The sequence below is a fragment of the Phyllostomus discolor genome, chromosome X (assembly GCF_004126475.2).
Source record: "Phyllostomus discolor isolate MPI-MPIP mPhyDis1 chromosome X, mPhyDis1.pri.v3, whole genome shotgun sequence".
NCBI classification, from domain to species: Eukaryota; Metazoa; Chordata; class Mammalia; order Chiroptera; family Phyllostomidae; genus Phyllostomus; species Phyllostomus discolor.
This window is the reverse complement of record NC_050198.1, coordinates 97,207,959-97,234,066: the sequence shown is the minus strand read 5'-3', so window position 1 is coordinate 97,234,066 and position 26,108 is coordinate 97,207,959. Positions and strand designations below refer to the sequence as shown.

The window sequence follows — 26,108 nt, the reverse complement described above, 5'->3', positions numbered from 1 at the left end:
GCCCGGGTCCGGACACCTCAGAGCCCTCTGAGGATCGGAGGTACGTGTGAAAGGGGGAGTGTGTCTGGCGGAACCCGCGGCCCAGAAGAAGCGAAGCGAGGAGACACGAACCTCTCCTCAGGACCCGGCGGACAAAGGACAACGAAGAGCCCGGAGCACCAGCCGGGGATAGGCGCCTTTCGGTGACGTAGTCCTCCCGCGTGACGCTGCGACGAGCTGGGACCTCCACGTCGTCGATTCCGCAAAGGCCTGTGGGAGCGACCCTGGAGCAAGCGGGCCAAGATGGCGGAGGCGGTGGAGTCTCCTGGAGACCCGGGCACAGCGTCGCCCAGGCCCCTGGTGAGCGGGGGGTCTGCGACAAGAGGGACCGAGGGTGAGGCAGAGTGTCCCTTAAGGAAGTCGGGTGCTGGGCCCGTGGCCTGAGAGAGCCGGAACCCCTTCCTCCCTCAGGCCCTTCCTGTAGCCGATTCCAGATCCAGTCCCAGCACTGCACCTGTTCTTGGGGCTAACCGCTTCGCCCCTCGCCTTCCTCGTGCCTTCCGCGCCGCCTTGTGAAACTCCCATTCACTTTTCCGTACTCTCAAAGCTTGTCCTCTTCCCTTACATTGTGTTAAATGCCGAGCTTTAAGCAATTTGTTAAGTATGTTTGTTTCTGCCGTCCCCTAGTTTTATCAAGACCCGTCACTAGCCCGTGTTGGAGTAGCAGCATTCTAGGGTTAATGAGAGATTGGCAACGTGGTAACTTGGTTATTGATTTCGGTGAGCCAAGTAGTCTTGGTTTGATCCCCGCCCTCCTGTCGCAGCTCCCTGCAGTCCTGTTCATGATGTGCTCTCACTCCTGTTTGCACACCGGATAGATAGTATTTCTATTGAAAGTACAAGCCTAAAGCCTGGACAAGTATTTCACAACACAGGTTTTGGAGTTAAGTTTACCTGGACCCAAATCGCCCACTCTGCTGCCTGTGTGAATTTGGGCAAGTCATTTCATGGAGAGTATTTCTTCACCTGTCAAGTGGAAATTGAAAAATACCTGCCTCAAAGAGTTTTTTAGGAGGATGAGATGGCATAATTTATGTAAAGTGTTTAATACAGTCAGTGCCATGAACTGAGGAGTGTAATTAACATTCTGCCCCCGAGTCCCTTATCCTAACTATTTAGTTATGTAGCAGTTGTTCAATGAATGGTACATCCCATTCCTGTGTTTTAAATTGGCACCATAGTAGAGGACTGAACTGGGAGTTAGGTGACATTGATTCTAATCCTCGATCTGTTTACTAGCTCTGTTTGTTCATCTCTTCATTCAACAAGTATTTATTGAGCATCTAATATGTTCCAAGCAATCTTAAGCACTGGGGATACAGCAATGGAAAAGCGTGAGTAGGTCCACGTTGTGATGGAGTATCTGTGACCCTAAGGAAATCACATGGAACCCATTTCCTCATTTGGAAAATGGGGATAGTAACCCATCACAGAATTAGTGAGAGTACTAAATGAGCTAATTATACACATGATGCCTGGAGTGACATAGTTACAGGTGCCAAGCTACTTTTAGTTCTTGTCTTTCATTTAAACTACTCTGCTGCTCTTTTAATGAAGTTTTCCTCAATTAGTTTTAGTGGTCTGGTCACTCATTACTCAGTATCCATTCTGCTTCTATTCAACGATGTTTATTGAATTTCTAAAATGTGTAATGTGCTGTGCTAGTTACTTTAGGGACTTCAAATAGCCTGCTCTAAATGGTGTTTACAGTCTAATTTGTAAGGATAAGGCAAATATACATATTAATATAAGGCAGGAAATATTAATAAAATGTAAAAGAATGCTATAATGTCTAGTTGGGGTGATGAAGCAAGCTACAGAAGTTGTATTAAAGAGGTTCTCAAAGGATGGGTAAGGTTTGAAATTCCAGGTGAGCATAATAATTATCAATGATTGAGTGCCTGCTACATGCCAGGATTGTGCTAAACATCCTCTGCATATTTTCTAAACTTCACAACAACCATTTCAGTAAGATGGTTTTTAAACTGTGTTTTACTTGCAGATTAGGAGATGACTTTGAAATGTTTGACAATTTCCCACTGGTCTCACCAGCAGTTAGTGATCAGGCCTGAAATTTGAACCTAGATCTGCTTCTGAAGCCCAGATGATTTCTAGTAACATTACACAGACTCTTATCAGCGAAGGTACAGAGGTAGGGAGGTACTGATGCATTTCTACAAAGGACGGAAAGATCACTTTGGCAGAAGCACAAAGAAGTATTAGGAGGTTAGCCCTAAAAGACAGGCTACTGAATTAGAGAGGCAGTATGGAACAGTGGTTAGGTAGGAATATGAGATGTGGGGCCAAATTGCCTGGGTTTGATTCTAAGCTCTATTCTTCAGCTAGCTGTGGAATATTGGGGAAATTACCAAACCCCTCCATGTCTCAGTTTTCCCATCTGTAAAATGGAGATATAGTAACACTTAGGTAATAGGGGCTTTTGGTGAATTAAATGAGTTAATGCATATAAAACTTGGTGGCGTTCCTGGCACATAATAATCATTCAATAAATGTGCTGTCTTACTGACTACTAAGCTGGGAGGTTTAATAGGCACTGAGGCACCAATGGAAGTTTTTGAGGAGGAAAGTTTAAAATCATGAATTTGACAATATAATGGAGGAAGGTTACATGGGGAGTGTCTGGAACCTAAGAGACCAGCAGAACCGTTGCAGTAGTTCTAGGAAGAAGCAATGACTGCTTGGACTAGCGTACTGGCGGGAGACACGAGGATTCAAGAAAGGCAGAATCCTTGAGGATTTTCAGTGCTTGGGAGAAAGAGTCTTAGATCAGTTTTGCAAACTTCAGTGTGCATACCAGTCATCTGGGGGGATGATGTTAAATTGCAGATTCTGATTCAGTAGGTCCAGAATGAGGCCCGAGATTCTGCATTTCTAACAAGCTCCCAGGTGATGCTGCTGCTCTTGATAACATTTTGAAAAGCAAGTCAGCATTTATATGGGAAGATATTGGTGCCCTGGACAGAAATACTAAGCAGAGGACGAGGGGCCTAAAAATTGATTCCCTTTTGTATGTGTTTACTTTGAGTTATTGGCAGGCCGTCCAGTAGAAAGCCAGTAGTCAGTTGGACTCTAAACCTGGACTTTGGGACTTGGAAGAGGTCTGAGCTGGAGATATTAATTTATGAGTCATCTGCATAGAGTGGGAAAGACAGAATCTTGGGTAATGCCTATCTTTTGCCTATATATTTAGGGAGCAGGAAACAGTTGTAATAATGGCTTTAGCCTAGAGTCTGTAAGAAGGCTGGTCCCAGGTGAAGGGGCTGACTAGAGACCATGCCACGGGCCACCCCCTCCCCACTTCTTGGAACCAGGCCTCTTGGACTGAGCTGGTTTCTGCTTGATGCTTCCCTTACTCCACCCTTGTTGATTCGTTTCTTTCTCCAGGATTTTAGTCATTAGTATAACCCATCTGCTCCCAGCCACTTAAAGCTGCAGTCCCTGCTTTTACTATGTATTTTTGACCCTGCCTCTACCTGCTCCCCTTGTTGGCCCAAGCCAGGCCACAAAGTGAGCATGTGTGTTTCTGTGCACACATGTACATATATGTGCACATGCCTGCCTGCACAGGGGCAAGGGCAGGGACATGGGGTCCAAGTGAGCTTTCATCCCCACTGAGGGATGGTTGAAGAGTAGAGTGTGCTAGCTGAGGGCCTGCATGCCCTGTCTGCCTTACCTGGGGCTGAGGGCCACAGATCCTGGCTCAGCTCAATGAACAATGTCACTAATGCTCTTGAGAAGAGATACTGAGGAAGGATTGGGTTGAGGAATAAGATGGGAATCACATGACACTTGAGTGACTGCCATGACTTCTGAAACCAGTTAGCTGGAGTTAGGTCAAACTTCACAGCTTGAGTCTCCACAAGACTGTCCTCACTTGAGACACCAGCCACAGATTCAGAGGTTCCCAGAACCATCCTCACTTCTGACGTATTGGCTACAAATTTAGGGAGTCCCATGATCCTCTCAGGCTCCATAATTCACTAGAATGACTCACAGAGCTGAGGACAGTACTATATTTAAAATTACAGTTTTTATTTTATTTTATTATTTTTATTATACCAAAAGGATACAGTTCAAACCAGCAAAAGAGGGAGATGCATACGGTGAGGTATGGGAGGGTCCTTAATACAAAGCTTCCTTGTCTTCTCCCTAGGGAATCAGGGCCCTGTTATCCTCCTGATACATCAAAGTATGACAAGATGCAGAATATTGGCAACTCTTAGGTCCCACTGTGAATAACAAAAACACTATCATTTGGGAAAGTAAAAGGGTTTAGAGGCTAACTCGCAGAAACAAGACAAAACCTAGGCAAATTTTTTATTATACAGCAGTGACAGAACTGGAATTGACTCCCTGAGAATCTTGACCTTGAGTTAACATTTATGTAGCCCCTGCTGCGAGCCCGCTAAGTGCTTTACATGTATTAATGCATTTCTTCCTCAGAACAACCCCGTGATAATGGTACCCTTATTTCAGTTTTATAGATGAGGAAACTGAGGCCCAGAGAATCTGTTCAATGTCTGTCACACAAGTCGTAAATGATAGAACTGAAATTTTCACCCAGGCTTTCTGGCTCCCAGTGCCTGCACTCTTAAGCGATACTCTCCAAGTACAGTACATTGAGCACTATGTGCTAGGTGTTATGCACGTGTTATCTAATCCTTACAGTCCTGTTTGTCTTTAAAGCCCATTCCTTCTGTGCTGCCCTGCCTCCCCTAGCAGTAGCCGGCAGCAAAGCAACTCAAAACCAAGCAATCTGGGAGCTTGAAAAGGCAGTGTCATAGGAGTGAAGAGAGAGTACGGGTTCAGAACAGGGGGGTTACCATTAAGTGCTACAGAATATTCGAAGAGTGTGAAACTGAGAAAGGATCCTTTATTTCTTGATGATGAGGTCACTATTAGGAGAGCAATGTCAGTAAAGTTGTGGGAAAGCCAGTGGCAGCTTACAAAGGACTAAGTGAGGGGAAGAATGAAGAACAGTTTGGGAAGAGGGGCGGAAGGAGGGTACTTGGAAGGAAAGGCAGAAATAAGGAAGTGATATATTTTTAAATTTTATTACTGAAGCTTTAAAATACATAAAATGAAGTATAATGAAGCCATTGTACCCATCAACATTCAGCTATTTTTATTTCATCTGTCTTCCCACCACATTTTTTTTCTGGAGTACTGTTTTAACCTTCCTATTTTGAACTAATTTTAGACATGCAGAAAAGCTGCAAAAGTGGTAGAGAGTTGATGTATGCCCCTTTCCCCACTTCCTCTAATGTTAACATTGTGCATAACCACAGTGCAATGATCAAAACCAGGAACTTAACATTGGGGCAACACTATTGTCTGCAGATCCTTTTTTGTTCCAGGATCTTATCCAGGATCTCGCATTGTGTTCAGTTGCTATTTTTCTGTAGTTCCCATCAACCTGTAATGGTTCTTTAGTCTTGTCTTTTCTTTCATGATCTATTCTGAGTGTTTTAAAACAAATCCCAGGCATATCACTTTACCCATAAATATTTCAGTGCCTTTCTCTAGCAGGGAGGGACTCTTTCTTTGTTTGCTTTCTTATCACACATAACAAAAGTAATAATCGCTTAATATCATCTAATCTATGTTCATCTCCCCATTTTCTAAAAAGTAAATGTGCTTTTACAGTGTGTCCGAATTAGGGTCCAAACAAGGTCAACAAGTTGCATTTGGTTGCTGTCTGTTAAGTCTCTTCTAGTATATTTGTTCTCTTTCTAATACTTTTTTTGTTGAAATTCACTCATTTGTCTTGCAGAATTCTACTTTCTGAATCTTGTCGATTGTATCCTTGTGGTATTTTTAGTATATTTGTCTCTCCACATATTTCCTGCAAACTCTAAGATCTAGAGGCTTTGTTATATTTAGGTTCATTCTGGCTTGGAGGAATGAGGGAAGAATAAAAAACTTGGATGACCCCTAAAATAGGAATGTTTAGGTTTTTTTAGAACAAATTTCAAACATACATAAAAGTAGAATGGTAAAATGGGCCCTCACATACCTGCCTTCAATAATGGTCAATTTATGGCAATCTTCTTTCTTCTATACCTTACCCACTTCCCTTCTATACTCTTCTGATGCAAATCCTAGGCATCATTACATTAGTAAACATTTCACATGTATCACTCAAAGATAAGGATTCTGTTTTTAAAGAACATAGGCACAATATCATTAGTACATCTAAAAGTTAACAATTCCCCAATATCAAATATATCGACACATTGCCATTTTGAACATTGCCAGTGTTCAGATTTCCAGTTATCTCCTAAATGTTATATTTTTATCATTTGAAATATGGCCCACTGCCTATCTTTATAAATAAGGGCTATTGGAACACAACCATGTTTGCTTATGTATTGTCTTTGTCTGCTTTCACGCTGCAGCAGTAGAGTTGAGTAATTGCGACAGAAACTATATGGCTTTCTAGGCCTAAAATATTTACTATTTGATATTTGGGCCCATTACAGAAAAAGTCTGGTGACTCATACTTTAGGAAGCCATTTTTAGAATAATTAATAAGAAGAAAAATGTTTTGATATTTAGCTTCATTCATTATCACCATTTCTGATGAATCTTCATTTCCTGAAGAACTTCCTTTAACATTTTTTGTAATGAATGTCTCAGCTCTGGCTTGTCTGAAAAATAGTCTTTATTTTGCCTTCATTATTCATAGCTATTTTTGCTGGGTTTGGAATTCTGGGTTGACAATTTTATTCTTTAAGCACTCTACAAGTGTCTCTATTGTCTTCTGGCTGGTGTAGTTTTGGGTGAGATGTGTGTTACTAATCGTTGTTCCTCTGAATGCAATGTGGTTTCTTTTCCCTCTGGCTGCTTTGAAGATTTTCCTCTTTATCTTTGGTTTTCTGTGGTTTTTTTTTGGGGGGGGGTTGTTTTGCCTTTAGGTATTTATCTTTTTTTAAAATATTTTATTTCTTTATTTTTAGAGAGGGAAGGGAGGGAGGTAGAGAGAGAGAGAGAGAGAGAAACATCAATGTGCAGTTGCTGGGGGTTATGGCCTGCAACCCAAGCATGTACCCTGGCTTGGGAATCGAACCTGCGACACTTTGGTTTGCAGCCTGCGCTCAATCCACTGAGCTACGCCAGCCAGGGCTTAGGTATTTATCTTGATTGGGGTTCTCTGGGCCCGGATCTGTTATTTGCTGTCTTCCATTATTTTTATGTTGTATTTTCAAATATTTCTTCAGACCCATTCTCTCTCTCTCTTCTGGGATTCCAATTATATACATATTAGATACCAGACCAGTTAATGTTGACCCACAGCTCTTGGATGCTCTATCCCCCACCCCCAGTTTTATTAAGCTAGAATTGACATATAGCATTGTTTAGATTTAAGGTGTACAACATAATGATTTTATATATTTAAATATAATAAAACCAATAAAAGAATATATACCATATATTTATGTATTTATGCAGTATCTATTTTTATATGTTTATTTCTATTTAAATTCTTGTTTTTGTTGTCATTTGCATAATTTCACCTAACCTGTCACTGATTTCTTTCTTTGCCTGTGTTGTGTCTACTGATAAAGGCCATTGAACGCATTCTTCATCTGTAATTCTGTTCATTCATTTCTATCATTACCATTTGACCCTCCCAGTTTCCATCTCTGCAGAAATCCATCATAATTTGTGCATACACCTTTTTACTAGTGCTTTTAACATATTAATTATAGTTACCTTAAAGTATTTTTTTTGTGAATTACAACATTTGGGTCATCTCAGAGTCTGGTTTTATTGATTGGTGTCTTGTCACAGTGGGTTGTTACTTTTTTCGTGTGTGTGTGTGTGTACATGGGACTGTGTGTTTTGCTGGGGGGTAATTTTTTATTGAATGCTGGCCATCATGTCTAGATCAGTAGAGACATCCTGGAAATGGTAAAAGTTTTCTGCTATATTGTTTGTTACTAGTCAGTCTAGTCACCAGTTGAACTTGTTTGGGTTTTGTCCTTGCTATGGGAACCTTCAGAGCATCACCAGCTTCAAATTCCTCCCCTCTTACCTTGTGCTTAGGGTGGGTGCTAGGTTGTCCCAGGGCTTAATGGTCCCTGTTCCATGCTCAGCTTTCTGTCTTCCCTTTGTTCTTGCATAAAATAATGAGTCTCTCCTTAAGTTCTAGCCCCTCCCCTAGCACTAGACTGCTGTTGCTTATCACTCCATACTTGCTAGCCTGGTTGTGGGGACCCAGGACAGGGGATTCTTTGTTGTCTTGGTCCAGCCTCCGCCTTTGGTAGATTGTGTGTCCTTGGGTCTCCTGGTTGGGACTTTGAAAGCGATGCTGGCTGAAGGAGAGACTCTGATGGTCTGGCCTCAGGATGGTTTTCTACTCTTCCCCCTGCCCCCAGCTGTAAGGGGTCTTGACCTGTGCCCTGAAGACAGCAGGACTTGCTGATCTCCCCTCAGCAGCTTTAAGGCTCTCTTTTTCTGTAGCAGAGAAGGATCAGAGTGGGGCTCTGTGCTTTTTCTCAGATCACTGGAAACCTGTTGGAGAAGAGCCTGCAAATGGGTGTGAACTCCTCTTTTGTCTGATGCTTCCCGGAGCTCTGTACTCTCATACTGGTCTACACTTGGCTTTTAGCAATGCAGTTTAAGTTTTAGATGAAGTCTTAACTGTGTCTGTGATGCCCAGTGTTGCTCTCTTCTCGTGCTTTGCTGCAGACGAGTTAGTGTTCATGTCCCAACTCTTCTTGGAAGCACCTGTCTTTCCTTAGATTTCATTCAGGCTACTTGGTAGCCCTACAACCTCAGCTGTCTAATGGGTTCAAGGAAAGTTATTGTTTTGTTGTTTATCTTGTTTTTTTCCCCCTCAGTGTTCTGGTAGGATGGATGCCCTTTCCAGCTTTCTACATCCTAATGAGAACTCACATTACAGTGTTATCACGTTGCTTGAAATAGTTGCTTTCTGTGTGGTTGTGTATTTAATTCAACATACAGTGGATTCATTTGTCTTTCCATTTTTAGGAAGTGCTTTTAAATTTTAATTTCATTTCATAACTGTGGGAACTATTTGTATATATTCAGAGAAGCCTTGATACTCCCTGTCTCATCCATTGTATTTTCTCCTTTCTTCAGGAGGCAGCCTCTTTTTTAAAAAATTGTAACTCAAGTTACATTACATACAACTGTATACATTTATTACATTTAAAAGATAATACTCATATGTATAAATATTTTGTTAGAGAAATGATAGCACATCTACAAACTTTTCTCTACATTATTTTATTTTATTATTTTTTTATTCCTTACCTGAGGATATGTTTATTGATGTTTAGAGAGATGGGAGGGGAGGATAGAGGAAGAAAGATGGATGTGAGAGAGAAATATCAGTTGGTTGCCTCCTGTACGTGCCCTGACTGGGGATTGAACTTGAAACCCAGGCATGTGCCCTGACCAGGATCGAACCCACCACCTTTTGGTGTAGGGGATGAGCCACAACTAACTGAGCCATGTAGTCAGGGCTCCATTTTTTAAAATATAACAGTTCACAATAGTTCTTTAAAGATATTCTCCTTTATGTGGACATACTGTACTTTATTCCACTTTTCCTCCATTGATGAGCTTTTGGGTTATTCTCAGGTTTTTGCTTTTACAGATAGTGTTATAATGGAGAGTCTCATATATGTCTTTTTGTATTTTAGACTCCTAACAGTGGCATTGTTGAGTTAACCAGTGATTCATGTACATTTGCTAGATACTGCCAGATTCATCTTCAGTAGAACGCAGTACCGTTTTGTATCCCCATAGAAGTGTGTGAGCATTCTTTCCCTTAGTTTCAACTGCAGAATGTGTTGTGAGACTTGAGGATTTTTACCAGTCTAACAGGTAAAGATTTTTATTTCAAGAAGTTTAATTTGCATTTCTCTTAAGAGTGTGATTAAGAAGTTGATTTTTATAAGTTCTTTGAGCAACCTTACTTTTCTTAAATTTTCAGTATACTGTCTTGTATTTCACTTACCTACAGCTGTTGCCCATGAAATATTGGGCCCATTGAGCCAAAAAAAAAAAAAAAACCATGAGAAGGGATTGTTTCTGTTTTCTTGGGGATTTGAAGATTATAGAGCTTCAGTCACCATCATCAAATTTGGCAGGTTAACATAAGAGTTGAAAGGTTTGCAATCTTGCAGTTCACTTGGGAAATGTTATTTGATCTGTGACTGCCAGGTAACCTGGTTAAAGAGTGTAGATCAAGATGTATTTTGCTGTTTCCTTGTTCTTCCCAGCTTTGCTTTAGGCTTCACATGATGCTCCATTTCAGCCAGCAGAGGCTGCTAAGGAGCAGAAGTGCAGCAGCATTGTGGCCATGCTAAGTAGGATATGATTGCTAAAAGGGCACAAATAGCCCTGCAGTCTTGCTAGCTTGTGTCGCATGAAGATTTCATGCGGGAATAAACCAAATATTTGAGGGCAAGATGTGTCTTCATCATTTGGGCGATGATTTTTTCCATCATGTGCCATGTCCTTTAAATGAAAAGAAATAAGCATTTGAGTGTTTTTAGTTAACTGCATTGTTTATCTAGTGAGCTTTTACTTTACAAACTGTAAAACTCCCTACAAAGAAGCATAGTTTCCACTCTCTAGGAAATGATGATTTCTTTGAGGAATGCCACAGTTAATTACAGGCCTTAAATGTTTTTTTTTTTCAACTCTTCTCAGTTTGCAGGCCTTTCAGATATATCCATCTCACAAGACATCCCCGTGGAAGGAGAAATCACCATTCCTATGAGGTCTCGCATGCGGGAATTCGACAGCTCCACATTAAATGAATCTGTTCAGAATACCATCGTAAGTTACACTAGTTGAGAGACTTTCTGTTCAACATCAGGGAACTAAACAATAGCACTGTGTAATATTTTTGTTTGGTTAATGGATTTTCAGGTTCTTTCCTGAGAATAATTTGGTACAGCCTTTTTGGAAATCAGTTTGACTATAAAATGGGTATTAAGAATTTTAAAATTTCCAAATCTTTTTAAGCTGATAGTTCTGCTTCTCCAGATGTAGTTATAAGGAAAAAAAATAAAGACAATATTTTTACACTACTGAAAAATATTTATATGCAGAGATGTTCGTTACACCATTCTTTATAATAGGGGAAGTTGAAAACCAGGTTAAGTAAATTATGTTACATCTGTATGGTAGAATACTAAACAACCGTTAAAAATCATGTTGATGCCCTGACTGGTGTAGCCCTGACTGGTGAGGCTCAGTGGGTTGGGCATTGTCCCACAAACTGAAAGGTTGCTGGTTCAATTCCCATTCAGGGCACATACCTGGGTTGCAGGCCAGGACCTCGGTTGGGGTTGTGTTAGAGGCAACCAATTGATGTTCCTCTCCCTCTCTTTTTCCCTCTTTCTAAAAACAAATAAATAAAATCTTTTTAAAAATCATGTTTACAAAGTATTGATCACATGAAGAAATTTCTAGGTGAAAAATTAGGCTAGAGTTATCTCAACTATATTTTGAGAGGTTATATTACCATACCCTTCTTCAAATATCTTGATTATTAGTTAATCTGGCTTCTAGTATTTATTGGCCAGTTAAATTGGGAATGTTGAAAGTTAATGTTATATATTGTGAAGAATATGGCGGCTAGGGAGCAGGTTAATTGGTCCTTGGGATGTCATCATGTATAAACTGAAAGTCCGATGCTATGTTTCACAGAAAAGATTTTAGTTTTTATAAGTTACATATTAGAAGGGTTATGTTTTCTCTTTTACGGAGTTTTAGAAATCACAGCAGGATTGGTGGGTGTGGTAATAATGATGGCTTAAGGAGTTAATAGAAAAAAAAACCTGCCTTTCTAGTTTGTATAGTGAAGGGGTTGAACTCGAATTTACCTCTAAAATTCAACAAAGGACTCCAAGGAGAGTGAAATAAAAGAAATCTTAGCAAATTAAGTTAGGGGGCTGCCTGGCAACCTTGGTTCTCACGATACAATAGTTGTTTATGTCTTTCAGATGCGTGATCTAAAAGCTGTTGGGAAAAAATTCATGCATGTTTTGTACCCAAGGAAAAGCAATACTCTTTTGAGAGATTGTAAGTATATGAGGTGTTCGAGGGTTTGCTGCTTCTCATTGTATGTTATCGTAAGTACTTCATGAAGCACAGGCTCTGTGGTAATAAAACTGGCATCATTTTACAGGATGAAAAAATACACAAATGAGCCCTGGCTGGCGTAGCTCAGTGGATTGAGCACGGGCTGGGAACCAAAGTGTCCCAGGTTCGATTCCCAGCCAGGGTACATTCCTGGGTTGCAGGCCATAACCCCCAGCAACCGCACATTGATGTTTCTCTCTCTCTCTCTCTCTATCTCCCTCCCTTCCCTCTCTAAAAAATAAATAAATAAATAAATAAATTTAAAAAATACACAAATGAATATATAAGTAAAAACTTTGGAAGAACTTAAAAATTTTGAATGGAATTTCAGAGGTTACAAGATTTTGCTTAACATATTGTCCTCATTGATAAATGATAAATATAGAATGTATCCTCACCTGCTATAATAGACACTGTAAATAATATTTCTGGAAGCTGTGAACACACAGAAATTTTGTTCAGCCAAAGAGCTAAAAATTCCTAAGAGAAAGGCAAAATGTTCAATTGTTAAATTATAATAATGGCTAATTAAGGATTAACAAATAGTACCTTTATTGACGTTACTATTTCTAGGGCTATCTCTTATTTTGGTGACTGCTTTCTTTGTTCAAGATTTCTATCGATAGTGTTTGCAATAAATTATGCTCTTATTTAGAATTCTTAAAATTGTTAAGTCCTTTTTCTTTTCAATTATTCTTGGTTTTCTTGGTACTCTCTATCAGAAAACTTGAACTAGTTGCCTGAGAATAGCAACAGTTATGTACATGGGTGTAACCTTCTATTTTGCCAGCATTTCAGTTATAATATAGGGATGTCAAATGTGTGGCAAAGGTGCCATCACTCTGGGTTAAGACTGGATGTGGCGTCAGAATTATTTTCAACATAGTACACTGTGGGCCGGAGCTGACAGATGATTTGCTACCACTGGTACATAGTGGAAAGAACATGGACATATCTGGGCTTAAATTATGGTTGCACCACCAGCTGTGTGATGTTGGATAAGACAGCTAACTTTTCCGAGGCTCAAGTTTCTTCCTCTGTTAAAGTGGAGATAATAACATGTACCTAATGGTAAGGGTTAGAGATCATAATGCATATCAACCACCCTGTACAGTATCTGGCACTTAGTAGGTACTTCATACGTGACAGCTGTCAACCTAGTGCCTTTCGGTTCCTTCAACACAATAATTTTTTTAATCCTTACGACAACCTTTTGAAGGAGGACTTATTAGGAAAATGAGTCTCAGAGAAGCTGAGCACCTTATCAAGATCACACAGGCAGGATTAGAGCCTAGTTTTCAAGTTCAGTGCCCTTTCCAGTATACCACTGCTACCCCAGATGTGAAGATTCTTTTAACAGCTGCTGTGGTTCAGTTCAAAGTAAGGTTGCTTCTCCCAGTACAGAACCAGTGTGTTAGTTTGCTGATTAATGATGAATATTAGCTTATGTCATATGTTAATGTCCATTCTCAAACCTTGAGGGAATGGGTAGATGGGCTGGCACAAAGGCTGAGCCAGTCATGGACAGAATTTGCACTTCGGCCCTGCCCTGTTATCATAGCCTTTGGCAAAATGGCAAGGAAAAAATTCACGACTTAAAAAAAATAATCTGAAAAAAACCCCCAACAACATGATGAGATACCACTTCACACCCATTAGGATGGCTGTTACCAATCAAAGAAATAGAAAACAAGTGTTTTTGATGATGTGGAGAAATTGGAACCCCTATTTGTTGCTGGTGGGAGTATAAAATAGCGCAGCCACTATGGAAAACAGTATGATGGTTATCCAAAAATTAAGCATAGAATAACACCAGCAATTGAACTTCTGAGTGTATGCCCAAAAGAATTGAAAGCAGGGACTCAAACAGATATTTGTACACTCATATTCACAGCAGCGCTGTTCACAGTAGCCAAAAGGTGGAAACATCTTAGACATCCATAGATGGATGGATGAATAGACAAAATGGGGTATACACACCATGATACATACCATTTATGCATAGACTATTACTGGGCCTTAAAAAGGAGTGCAATTCTGACACATGCTACAACGTGGATTAGCCTTGAAGGCATCATGCTATGTGAAATATGCCAGACAGAAAAGTACATATATTCAATGATTTCACCCATATGAGGTACCTGGAGCAGTCAAGCTGACAGAGAAGGAAGGTAAAGTGATAGTTGCCAGGGGCCGAGGGAGAGTGGGCAGTTACTGTTGACTGGATTAGAGTTTCATTTTGGGGAGATGAAAAAGTTCTGGAGACGGATGGTGGGGATTGTTGTGCAACAATAAGTGTGCTCAATACCCGTACCCTTAAAAGTGACTAAAATGGTGACTTTTAGTTTTAAAATACTGTTACAGATTTTTTATTTCTTAGAAACTTCTCAGTGCATTAAAAACATGAGTGCATTAGTGTCAGTTGTACTTGAATTCAGTTTTTCATTTGATAAGTTAGAAAATTTTAACAAAAAACAGTTTTATTAGAGTTTTAGGATTATAATTTCTTTTACATCTTTTCCAAATTTCACAGCGATGTCAAATCGCTTATATAATTAAACAGTATAAGTATGTACATATGCATGCTTCTCTTAGGTAAAGTTAATGTATATGTGAGGTTCAAGTTAGGGGTGGTATATATACCCTTTTTTCATATTAGTTGAGGAAGGTAATTGTGCTCTGAGCTGTATATTCCTGTCAACTGTTGGCATATTAATCATCTAATCACTATGGACTGAGGACCCTTATGGTTAGACCTGACGTTGGCAGAGCCTTTTATAATTTTCAAAAAGCTTTCTTGTTACTTGTTAAAGTTTAACTTTATGAAATTACCAGTACTGGGATGATTTTTCATCTGTAAGAACAGCATTCCATTCTAGTTCAACGTAAGAATGAGACAGAGGAAGCAGTGTGGCAGGGTTGGGGGACGTTTGCAGTAGGAATTCAAAGACCTTGGTTCTGGTCCCGCGTCTATACCTAACTGTTGAAATAAACTTGGGAAAGTGACTTCCTTCTCAGCCTTATTTTTTATCTTCATGAGATGGGCCTGAATATACTTGCCTAGTCTAATGTAGTCTCAGATTGGTGAAGGGACTTGACGGCAGTCCTCTCTCTGAGGGTGCAGGATGGGGCACTCCTCGTCCATTGGTCTTGAACTAGAGCCTGCTGGAATGTGGCTTAGTGGGTGGGGAGAGGGGTGATTTGTGGAATATGAAGTGAACAAAACTTAAAGGATGTACAAAGAAGGACGGGCAGACTTGGGGAGCAGAGAGGGCAAGTAAAGGTGGGTAGCAGAGGAGGGAAGGCTTGGGCCAGCAGACAGAGGCTTCATGTCTGAATTCCAAGAGTGGGTGAGGTAGATACTGGAATAAAGATAGAAAATACTGCATGGTCGTTTCTTAACACTCTTCTGCCTTTTCTTGCCTTGTAGGGGATTTATGGGGCCCTTTGATCCTTTGTGTGGCACTCGCATTGTAAGTACACATACAGGGTCCACCAGAAGTAACGCCATTGAGTGTGGTGGGTAGGGTACATCAGTGTCTCGCACGAGATGGACAGCAATTTGAACATTTCACCTAAAATGTCATATGGTGTGCTTGAGTGTGATAGTGTTATGTTACAGAATTACGTGCTTATGATTTTGTTTTAAAAGATTTGGTATAAACGACCAGCTCATAAAAATGGGGTGTTATTTGTGCCGGATCCTGTATTTCCCTTGTCATTTGACATAGCCGCAGGAGTGTCCAACCTGTGGCCCACAGGCCACATGTGGCTTAGGATGGCTATGAATGCGGCCCAACACAAAATCATAAATCTACTTAAAACATGATGAGATTTGTTTGTGGTTATGTGTTGCAAAGTATTTAATGTGTGGCCAAGACAACTCTTCTTCCATTATGGCCCAAAGATGCCAAAAGGTTGGATACCCCTGGACTAGAGTTTTTTGTGGAGTTTTAAAATTGAGGGGAATTTTGACTGAATATTTTATTTAGGACTTCTGTGACATATTGTACTCTTTATGAATTTAAATCTAAAAAGTCAGATAGCTTTCCAGGTCAGTTCAAAGACTGATGGCTTAAAGATGTAAAAATCATGCCTACCTCCATCTACCAGTGACTTCTTAGCCTGTTTTTGTCATTTCTATTCAACAAACTTTTATGTACTATATACACTTCCCCATCACTAAATGAATTAAATATCTGTGGTTTAAGCACTGTTTATTTGCAAACATAATTCTTTTTAAATCTTACCAAAATATGAATGAGAATGAGAACATACGAAAGAGAAGTGGTGGAGTTCAAAGCAAGATCACGTTTTCCAAGTGCTTTGCTTTCCATATGCGTTGAATGTAAAGGGAGAGGGCAGAAGAATAAGAACCAAGTTCCACTGGTGAGGGGAATATCACGATTGGTGGAGTGGAAAAAATACTGCATTAGGATTCAGCTCTTGATTCTCATCCCGATTGCTGTCAGCAAAGTGACTTTGGGCTATTAATAACCAAAATTTGTCTAATGACTTTTCCCAGTTATAGAAAACTTTTAAATACCTTCCCTTATTTTATCCTTATAACATGAAGTGAATGTCATTTTCACTTTTCCACAAAAAACCTTAGGTTCCTAGAGATTGAAGATGAACCAAGAGCACATAATCAGTGGTAAACCTGGAAGGCAACCTCAGGTTTCCTCGCCTGCCCTTTCTCCACCTCTGCGAATATTACCCATCTCCTGCGGCCTCACCTCTCTGGGTTTTCTCTTCTGTATCTATGAAAAGAGATGGCTGATGGTCTTTTCCAGTACTAACCTTTTGTGATTCTAAATTCAACAAGTTTCTTACTGGCTTCTCTACCCATTTTTTAATGTGTCAAGCATATGCTAATTTAGGTAATAACATTGAGTGCTATTTTTATGCCTTTAATAACCATAAGAAAGAAAGAATTCAGTGCCTTGATGGAAGGGTTTCTCTCAGAAGCTGTAAGCATATACCTTTTTTTAAGTTTGGAAAGATTAACCTTAGAGGTTATGTCATTAAACTCCACTTACTTGCAGAGAAGAAAACTGGAGTCCCAAGAAGACATCAAGTGATGTGCTCCAGTTTACATATCTAGTGACAGAACTAGGATTGGTATCTGGCTCTTCTGTCTTTCAAGCTAGTTATTCTTTCTTTCATTATACTATGCTGAAGTAATAGGGCTTCCAGCAACACGTGAGGGTAAGTGCTGGCATTCTTTGCATCAGATTGTCGGTACTCCGAATGGAGCCATAGAATACAAAAGGCTGTACTGGCAAACAGCACGGCAGGGCAAGGCTTACTCTGTGATCTCTCTATACTATGTAATAGGAGGTTGTGAGCTTGATGTTATGTATTATTTTTCTGAAAAAAAAAATAACACTGGTTCCAAGTGTTCTATGAGACATTTTACATCTGAAAAATTATTACACAAAGAAAAGCTATTTAAGTGACTTCAACTTAATTTCAAAGCAAAAGCTTTTAGTAATAATCTGTATATTTCTATTTTAAAAATCATCAACTAAATAGGTTTATGGACTATTTCCATTTTTAAATGTCAGAACTAGAACCTTTACCCAAGGGGTTACACATTGAAATGTGTCCAAGGGCTAGAGAAGGGACTTGAACGCACGCATGGCGGATTGCTGACTGGAAGCCCCTTGCGAAGGAACCTGCTACTCTGTCCACTGCGCGTGATTGTCGCAGTGTAGTGATGCCAGCACAGTGTTGGAAACACCGCTCATTTTGAAAGAATATCCATCATTTTTTATGTGAGACCTCTCCATTTTAAAATGTCATCTTGAATTTAAAACCATTTTGAGTATTGTGTGGAACAACAACCTCATATCTATGAGCCACATTTGACCTTTCCATTTGTAAGCTCTGCTTAACCAAAAAAGGTCTTTAGTTAATCCACTTAAGCATTCCAACAAAGCCAAGTGGAGCACCCCTTGTACTCCTGAGGTATTTGGAATTTGACAGAAGGGAGCCTTGCCAAATCCTTCTGGAATTTTCCTTTTACATAGCCTACATGTTACAAGATCTTCAGGTGAGGTATAGGGCAGCTCCCTGATTCAGACTTTGGGAATCCATGCCTTCACTTTATTGCTCTAAGTAAGAGAGTAGGCAATTCTCATGCCATTTCTTGTCACAGAATGCTTCAGGGAGGCTCTGCAGACAGCGAAAATGATGGCGGGCCCCAGTTTGCAGAAGTATTCGTCATTATCTGGTTTGGTGCAGTTACCATCACCCTCAACTCAAAACTTCTTGGGGGAAACATGTGAGTATTATTAGACGCCATTTGTTTTCATTTGCTAGGTAGCGTAGCTTAGATTTTTAAGGGAGCCTGGCTAGTTAACTAATTTTTTAAAAGAAAAATCAAAATAAATGAAGGATAAAGAGGATATTCTCTTAAACCCACTGAGTCCTGACTGGTATGGCTCAGTGGGTTCAGTGTCATCCTGAAAAGCAAAAGGTTGCTGGTTCCATTCCTGGTCAGGGCACATGCCTGGGCTGTGGGCCAGTCCCTGGTCTTTTAGACATCAATGTATGTCTCCCTGTCTTTCTCCCTGCCTTCCCCCCTCTCTAAGAATAAATAAATACACTCTTTAAAAAATAAAACTACTGAACAGAGATAAGCTGGTTGAGTTAAGTTATCTTAAATTATCTGGGGTCCTTTGATAAGCTTCAGATGCTCTCTCCAGCCCTGGAATCATAGGCACAATGTTTTGTGTTAGAGGGTTATGTCCATTTTGGGGAACAGATGGTCCATAGCTTTCAACAAATTCTCATATAGGTATATAAACTAGAAAAGATAAAGAAGCCCTGTCTTAGCCCTGATTGGTCCGGCTCAGTGGGTTGGGCATTGTCCCATAAACTGAAAAGTTGCTTGTTCAATTCTTGGTCCAGGCACATGTGTGAGTGGCAAGCCAGATCCCCGGATGGAGTCATGTGAGAGGCGATGTTTCTCTCCCTCTCTTTCTCCCTCGCTTCCCCTCTCTCTAAAAATAAATACCTTCTTAAAAAAAAAGAACCACTGTCTTAGAGGTTCAGTGGGAGAAAGAGGTCTTTAGTAATTAGAGTAGATCACCTGGTATCTTAGTTGGCTGACTTTTTTTTAGAGATTTTATTGATTTATTTTTAGAGAAAGGGAGGGGAAAAAAAGGGAGACAAACATCAATGTGTGGTTGCCTGTTACAACCTTCCCCTCACTGGGGACGTGGCCCACAAGACAGGCATGTGCTGTGACTGGGAATCGAACTGGCGACCCTTTGGTTCACAGGCCGGCACTCAAATCTACTGCACCACGCCACCCAGGGTCAGATGGCTGACTCTTAAGGAATATAAAAGGAGAGAAACAAGAGCAAGGATAGAAGAATTAAAGCATGTGCTAATGCAGAGGCCCAGCCTCATAAAATCAGTGTTGGGGTATACGTCTTATGTATCTGGAGGGAAGTAACAATCCATGATACATAGAAATCTGTATAATAACTACTGTGACATGGGTCAGCTGTGTTTATGATTTTTACAGATGTGTGTTGTTTCTTAGTTCTTTTTTTCAGAGCCTGTGTGTGCTGGGTTACTGTATACTTCCCTTGACAGTGGCAATGATGGTTTGCCGGCTGGTACTGTTGGCCAAGCTAGGACCGATAAATTTCATGGTCCGGCTTTTTGTGGTGATCGTGATGTTTGCCTGGTCTATAGTAGGTAAGAACATACTGATCTTTACAATTACAGAGCACACAAAAGCGTGTGTTAGAGACAAAGACCACATGAGAAGCAGTGTAACTCCTAACTCACATGTTAGTAACATGATTCTTGCCAGTGTTGCCCATGGAACCCTCTGTTCTAAGTGGAATTGATAGATGTGTCCATCTAATCTGAGTTGGGTATCTGGACTTCTAACATGTGGGGTCATATCTTTTTTAAAAAAATCCTTAAATAATGCTAACAGTTGGAAAAGGAGATTATACTGGGTCTAGCTCAGCCCTGGCTTATATAGGAGGCATAGGTGACTTGAGAGATAATGGGTCTTTTCCTGACAAAGTAATCAGAATGAAAACAATAGTTGCATTTATAGATTGCATATCATAGGTCAAGCACGATATACGTATTATCTCATTTAAACCTCAACACTAATAAATAAAAACTATTATTAATAGTCCCATTTTTGTAGATGAGGAACAGACACAGAGAGGTGAAGCAACTTGCCTTAGGATGTATTACTACTCAATAGGGGAATCAAGTTTCCAACCCAAGCAAATCACATACCCATTTGGAACTTGACTGTACTACCCCCAGTATAATTGGTTAAGTATCATTATATAGTGCTTTCCTGCTTCAGTGGAAAATTGTGCTAAAGATTAGGAAGAGCCAGTAGAAGTAGCTTTGAATGCTGTGTGCTCATTGTTCTTATATCCCTAAAATTCTCTTACAATTCTAACTTAAACTAGAAGTGTTCACTAGCATCTTATTAAATGGGAGAAACAGACGGCCTCATATTTTTAGTGCAGTAACGTCTCTTTGCTTGAAACGTGGTTAAAAGCCAGGGAGTAATCCAGAAAGAGGTCTGACAGTGCCAGAATTGATATTCCAAAGACTGTGTGCATACTAAGCTTGGTTTCTTTACCCAAGGGAGAGCCCCACATTTCCTCCCTTAGAGTCTGATCATTTATCATCCATGTAGTTCTGAATAGCGTAGTTATCCAGTATCCAGGCCCAAAGCAGTTCAGAAAGTAGCATCTTAGAAGCATTCATTCTTTAATTTGGCAAATATTATTAAGCACAAACTATGCATCAAGCAGTGTGCTGGGCATAGTCTTTGTCCTCAGATCCTCAGAGTTCACAATCCAGTGGGTCGGCCAGACATGTAAACACGTCAGGACAATAAAGCGTTCCCGGTGGGAGACAGAAGTCTGTGCAGGTCACATAGGGACACAGAGGAGGGAGTGCTGTCTGCAGTGACAGGATCCTAGCCAGTTGTTCGGGAAAGGTTTGTTTGCAGGGTGATCATTGATAGTTAGGTGTTTCCTGGGTGGACAAGAGGGATGGCATCAAAAAGAGTTGAAGAATGATTACTCAGGTAGCACGGCCAGATAAGGCCATTTGGCATAGTAGCAAAAACCTGGCACATTTTTGCAAACCTGTTCATTGTAGTTCACTCACTTCTCAGAAAACAGTAAGAAGCCCCTTTTAGAAGGGTTTCCATCTGAAATGTGCAAGGCTTTGAAAGCTTTAGTGCGTGAAACAGGCAGCCTCAGCTGTCGGAAAACCTGTGCTGCCCAGAACCTTTTTCTCTAAGGGCTGCAAATATCAGTGAACTTTTAGTATAATTCTGTTCTAGACTGTGCTGAGCACAATGAAGTTAGTAAATGTTAGTAGTTATGAGTCTCATTGTATTCAGTATTCTCTTTTGATTGGTTTTCTTTTCTTTTCTTTTCTTCAGCCTCTACAGCTTTTCTTGCTGACAGCCAGCCTCCAAACCGCAAAGCACTTGCTGTTTATCCTGTTTTCTTATTCTATTTTGTCATCAGTTGGATGATTCTCACCTTTACTCCTTAGTAAACCGGAAAATGGAAATGAAAAACCAATGAATTGAAAGCTCATCTGAACAATGCAATTCACCATGGAGTTTTGCCTCTGGCCCTGTTCTAATTTTGGAGGCATTTGGTAACTGGCTGTGTGAGGAGATTACAAGGGAGCCATAAGGAACTATTGCCACTCATGTAAGGAACTGATGTTTGAAAGGATGTTCTTTTCCTCTTAATGTTATTTCTTTAAAATACATGTGCATAGTACACGCGGTGTAATGCCTTCTTAAGGTGTGATAGTGATCACTGTGGTCCATTAGGGTGACAGCCAATGACACGGAAAGCACATGGGTACATCCTGTAAGTTGAATAGATTTGGTAACTGTATTTCCAATTTAAAATACCAGTTCAGGTATAGCTCTTAAACACATTGCCTTATGACTATTAGAATATGCCTCTCTCATTAGAATAAATAAGAATGGATAGTGTGTATCCATTTTCTTTTATTTCTCTCCGAACTTTAAAAAGGCAATGACAGAGGTTGCCAGGGGGTTCATAGATGTGGGAGGAGAGAACATGCACTAACCAGTATTCAGATTTGGGTCATAGAAAATTCTGCACTTACTGCTTTTAAAAAAGCAAAAGACATTTGAAGAATCAGCTTCTTTAATCTTTCTGTATGGTCACCTAACTGCCGTGCTTAACAGCACTTCAGTGACACTCTAGTTTTGGTGTTACTCCCTGACTCGGGTGTGCAAGCGGCCACGTGTACTTTTCCTTTGACCAACACTCTCAGCGGTCCAGTGTTTGAACTTCTCCAAGTAGACCACCTCAGAAATATCGATTGGTGGGTCCCTAAGGCATATTTGTCACGTGGGCACATTCCCTTAAAGGTAGAATGAGGTCGTTTGAATATAGGGTAACTATAAGGAATTCTTCATTATTCTGTATACTATGGCCAGTAACTAGGAAGTCAAGCTAAATCACAACCCTGCATCTAACCATGCGAACAGGGAGTGATTTAGTGTTCTCATGGCTGATTCCCAGCAGCTGGATGCTTAGAGCACGATGTAGGATGAGGTGGCTTTCGGGCTGCCGCCTGTTCATAGTGGGCGCAGCAGTTTCTTCATTAGATGTTCTTGGGTCGGGGAATAGCAATTTATTGTCTTGGTTCTACACTTGATTTGCAAAGCTAATTAGCTGTCCTTTAGACAAGTACTTTTTTGCACATGTGCACCTACTTGTATTCTCAGCTATTTATGCACATAAGTGTGTAGGCTTTTCAGGGAGAGAAGTGTCTGGGGCAGGCTGACTCTGAGCTCAGCAGGGCTCCTGTAATGTGGTATGAGCTGCTGCCTTCTATAAGTTGCACATTGAAGAACTCTTAATAGGCAAAGACTAGCAGTCAGGCAGGAAACATTTATTGTAAATATACGTGTACTTAGAAAGATAGGAATTTCTTATTCCACAATTTTGCTTTGTCATAGAATTTAAATATTTATTCAGTTTGTATTTAAAGACTACCTACACATAGATCTATAATTTTAAAAACACACTGTCTGCATCCCCGGATTAACCGAGTGAACAGTACTTGGACAGTTGTGTTTTTAGAATGGTATTCAACTACAAAAGCATTACAAAGTTGGCCCCCTCTGTCCCAGCCTTGGCCAAAGTTTTCAGTTATATATTTTTATTTCCAATTCCCTTTTAGATTTTAAAATAAACTGTGTGAAGACTAAGCCACTGCTTTAGTCTCGAATTGGTAAAGAAAATATTTTGAAACTGGTCCTAATTTTGAAACTAGTCCTAGAGTATCATCCATATCCATTGTCTGAAATTTTCCAATAGTGAGTAAAAAGATCTTCCAAAGTTGGTGTATAATCTGTCCCAGTGATTATAATGTACAATTAAAGAAATAACCATGCTTCTCAAAAGGGAAGTGTTTACTGAATTTTATGCAGGCGATATACTTGGTCAGAAATTCCTAAGGTCACAACTCCAAGGGGAGTTTGAGTGTGCATGTCTGGGAGCGCATTATACATAGTGGGTATGAAGGCAGCTTGTTCTGTGTATTGATCTGTTGCTCTTGTATGACTTAGGGAATGGTTTTACTTGATTTAAATGAAGGCGGTAAATGGAAATTGAATGATCTTTTCGAGAACTTGTAGTCAGTTTGAGGGTGTACATGTTTTCTCATTATATGCAACAAGTGCATTGCCTTCTGTGACAGAAGACCTGAGTACATGGAAGCCGTAACCCTCAACACAGCTATCCCTGATTTGCTGCAAAGGCACATGGCTTATTATAGAACGGAGGACTAGAAGGGACGGGGACTCCAACAAAGGCAGCCCTGTTCCAGGAACTGGGAAGTTTCATACTTCAGATGAAATTCAAGCATGCGGGCATCATTGCTGAATGCGGTGCATCACTGCCATCGTGGCTTATCACTTGCTGCTCCTACTTCTGAGATTGAGACTCCTTTGTTATATTCTTTAGCAATAGGAAAGGTGAAGAGTGGATTTAATCTCTGTTCAGATTATAAAAACTCAATGGCGAACATATTTGAATATGCAGTGTAGTTTTATGAGTCAGTCATTCATTGTGAAGTTTTTTACCTCGTAAGAGGCTTATAATATGGGTTGAATTGGGTTTTTTCATTGTGTTGGGGTTTTCTGTTGTTGGACAAGGTGGGGGTCACAGGGCACAGGACCAGACGCATTTTACTGTTGACTACATTTGTCTTTTTATAAAGTGCCCCTAAAATGTGATTAGAAGGCTAGCAAGCCAGTATTTGTGAAGACTTAACTATGTACTTTATATATTCTCTTTACCTGGACTTCCTGTTTACTCCTAGAGAGCAAAATGAAAACTTTCTGTCATTTCAGAATTTTGAGTAACATCAAGTCATTGGGATTTATCTAAAACCTACGATGATATGCTCAGATGTCCACTGCATGCAGCTGTAGTATTCCAGAGCAAAATACTGAAATTGTGATTCTCAGACTGTTACTTTCTGAGGCAGTTTAGATGTGTGAATGTTAATCCATGTATGTAAACTAGAAATACTTTTTTAGATTCTGTGGACTTTTATTAAAAATAAAGAATTTTTAGGGATTTACTTAGGCCATAGATGGCCGACTAATAATGACAACAATATTACTACTAATAATAGCTGACATTTATTGGGCACTTACTGTGTGCCAGGCACTATTCTATTTTTTTAAGAATTTTTTATAGCTTTATTGAGATACCTTAACCATAAAATTCACCCTTTTAAAGCGATGTACAAGTCAGTGATTTTTTTTTCCAGTATAGTCACATAATTGTGCAGCCATCACCACAATCTCACTTAAGAACACTTTTATCACTCCACAAAGAAACCCCCTACCCATTAGCAGTCATTCCCTGTTCCCCTTCTCCCAAGCCCCTGGCAACCAGCAGTCTGCTTTCTGGCTCTGTTGATTTGGCCGGGCACTATTCTGAAGTGCTTTTCATGCATCTCTAATCCTCAACATAAAGCGCTACAATTCTCATCTTACAAGTAGAAAATTGAGGCACAGAAAAGTTAATAAGTAAATTCCCCAAGGTCCTGTAGTCAATTGGTTTAAAATAGGAAAAACACATTAGGATGAGAGCATAGTAGGGCACAATTTTGAGTTGCATTATTACGTGCATGAAACGAATACACCACCTCCCCAGGGCAAGTTCCCTGTTAATAGCCATTACAACTGAACATAGACAACACTCAGTCTTTCTCCCTGAGTGTAATAGAACACTATATTAGCAGCATCAGAGGAACAAGAGCAGTGTACATTGGGAGCGTTGGCTTTGACGCCCTCATCCCTCCTTCCAACCCCTTTTCTCTCCCCTCCACTTCCACCTCCACACACATATACCCCTCCCCTTTTTCTTTTAAAGTCTCAAGGATAAAATAACTTCTGTCTCTTCTTAATTCTCCCAGAAGGATCATTAATGTATCAAAATTTAACTTGCCTTTTCAGGTGTTTATAGTCCAGGGATGCATCTGGTTGCTTACGGTAGCGGTTATATTCCTAAGGCCTCAGCAGTTGTGTGAGAATAGAATGCCTTTTTATTTGGGTTAAACTAGGTGGGGGGAAGAAATAACAGAGTAAAGGCTTTGCCTTAAGGAAGTCAGGGTTCCTGCCTGGTAGGAATTGGCCACACACTGCTCTTGTCCGCTCTGTTCATTTTTTTTTTTTTTGCCTTTATACTGTGCGCCATCCCTGCTGGTAATTTTTTGGAACCCTCCAATGCTCCATTTTAATCCTGATCTTCCCTGTAAATAATGAATCTGTGAAAAGAGTAAATCTGTAAAATTATTTGTGAATGTTAAATGTGCAAATAAAAAACAGTAGAAAGGGA

At 40.1% G+C, this 26,108-nt stretch overlaps 1 protein-coding gene and 1 long non-coding RNA gene across 2 annotated transcripts; one reads left to right on the top strand and one right to left on the bottom strand.

The window, feature by feature from the left end:
* YIPF6 (Yip1 domain family member 6) lies at nt 1-26,108 on the top strand. The gene is made up of 7 exons (XM_036016867.1): nt 1-339; nt 10,750-10,878; nt 12,051-12,129; nt 15,620-15,662; nt 18,350-18,475; nt 19,745-19,902; nt 21,641-26,108. The coding sequence occupies exons 1-7, from the start codon at nt 283-285 to the stop codon at nt 21,754-21,756; spliced, it is 708 nt and encodes a 235-aa protein (XP_035872760.1). The 5' UTR covers nt 1-282; the 3' UTR covers nt 21,757-26,108.
* On the bottom strand, nt 12,149-12,682 carry LOC118498561. Its single transcript, XR_004901048.1, has 2 exons — nt 12,463-12,682; nt 12,149-12,259 (listed from the first exon to the last, which is right to left on the bottom strand). It is a non-coding gene; the product is annotated as an uncharacterized LOC118498561 (long non-coding RNA).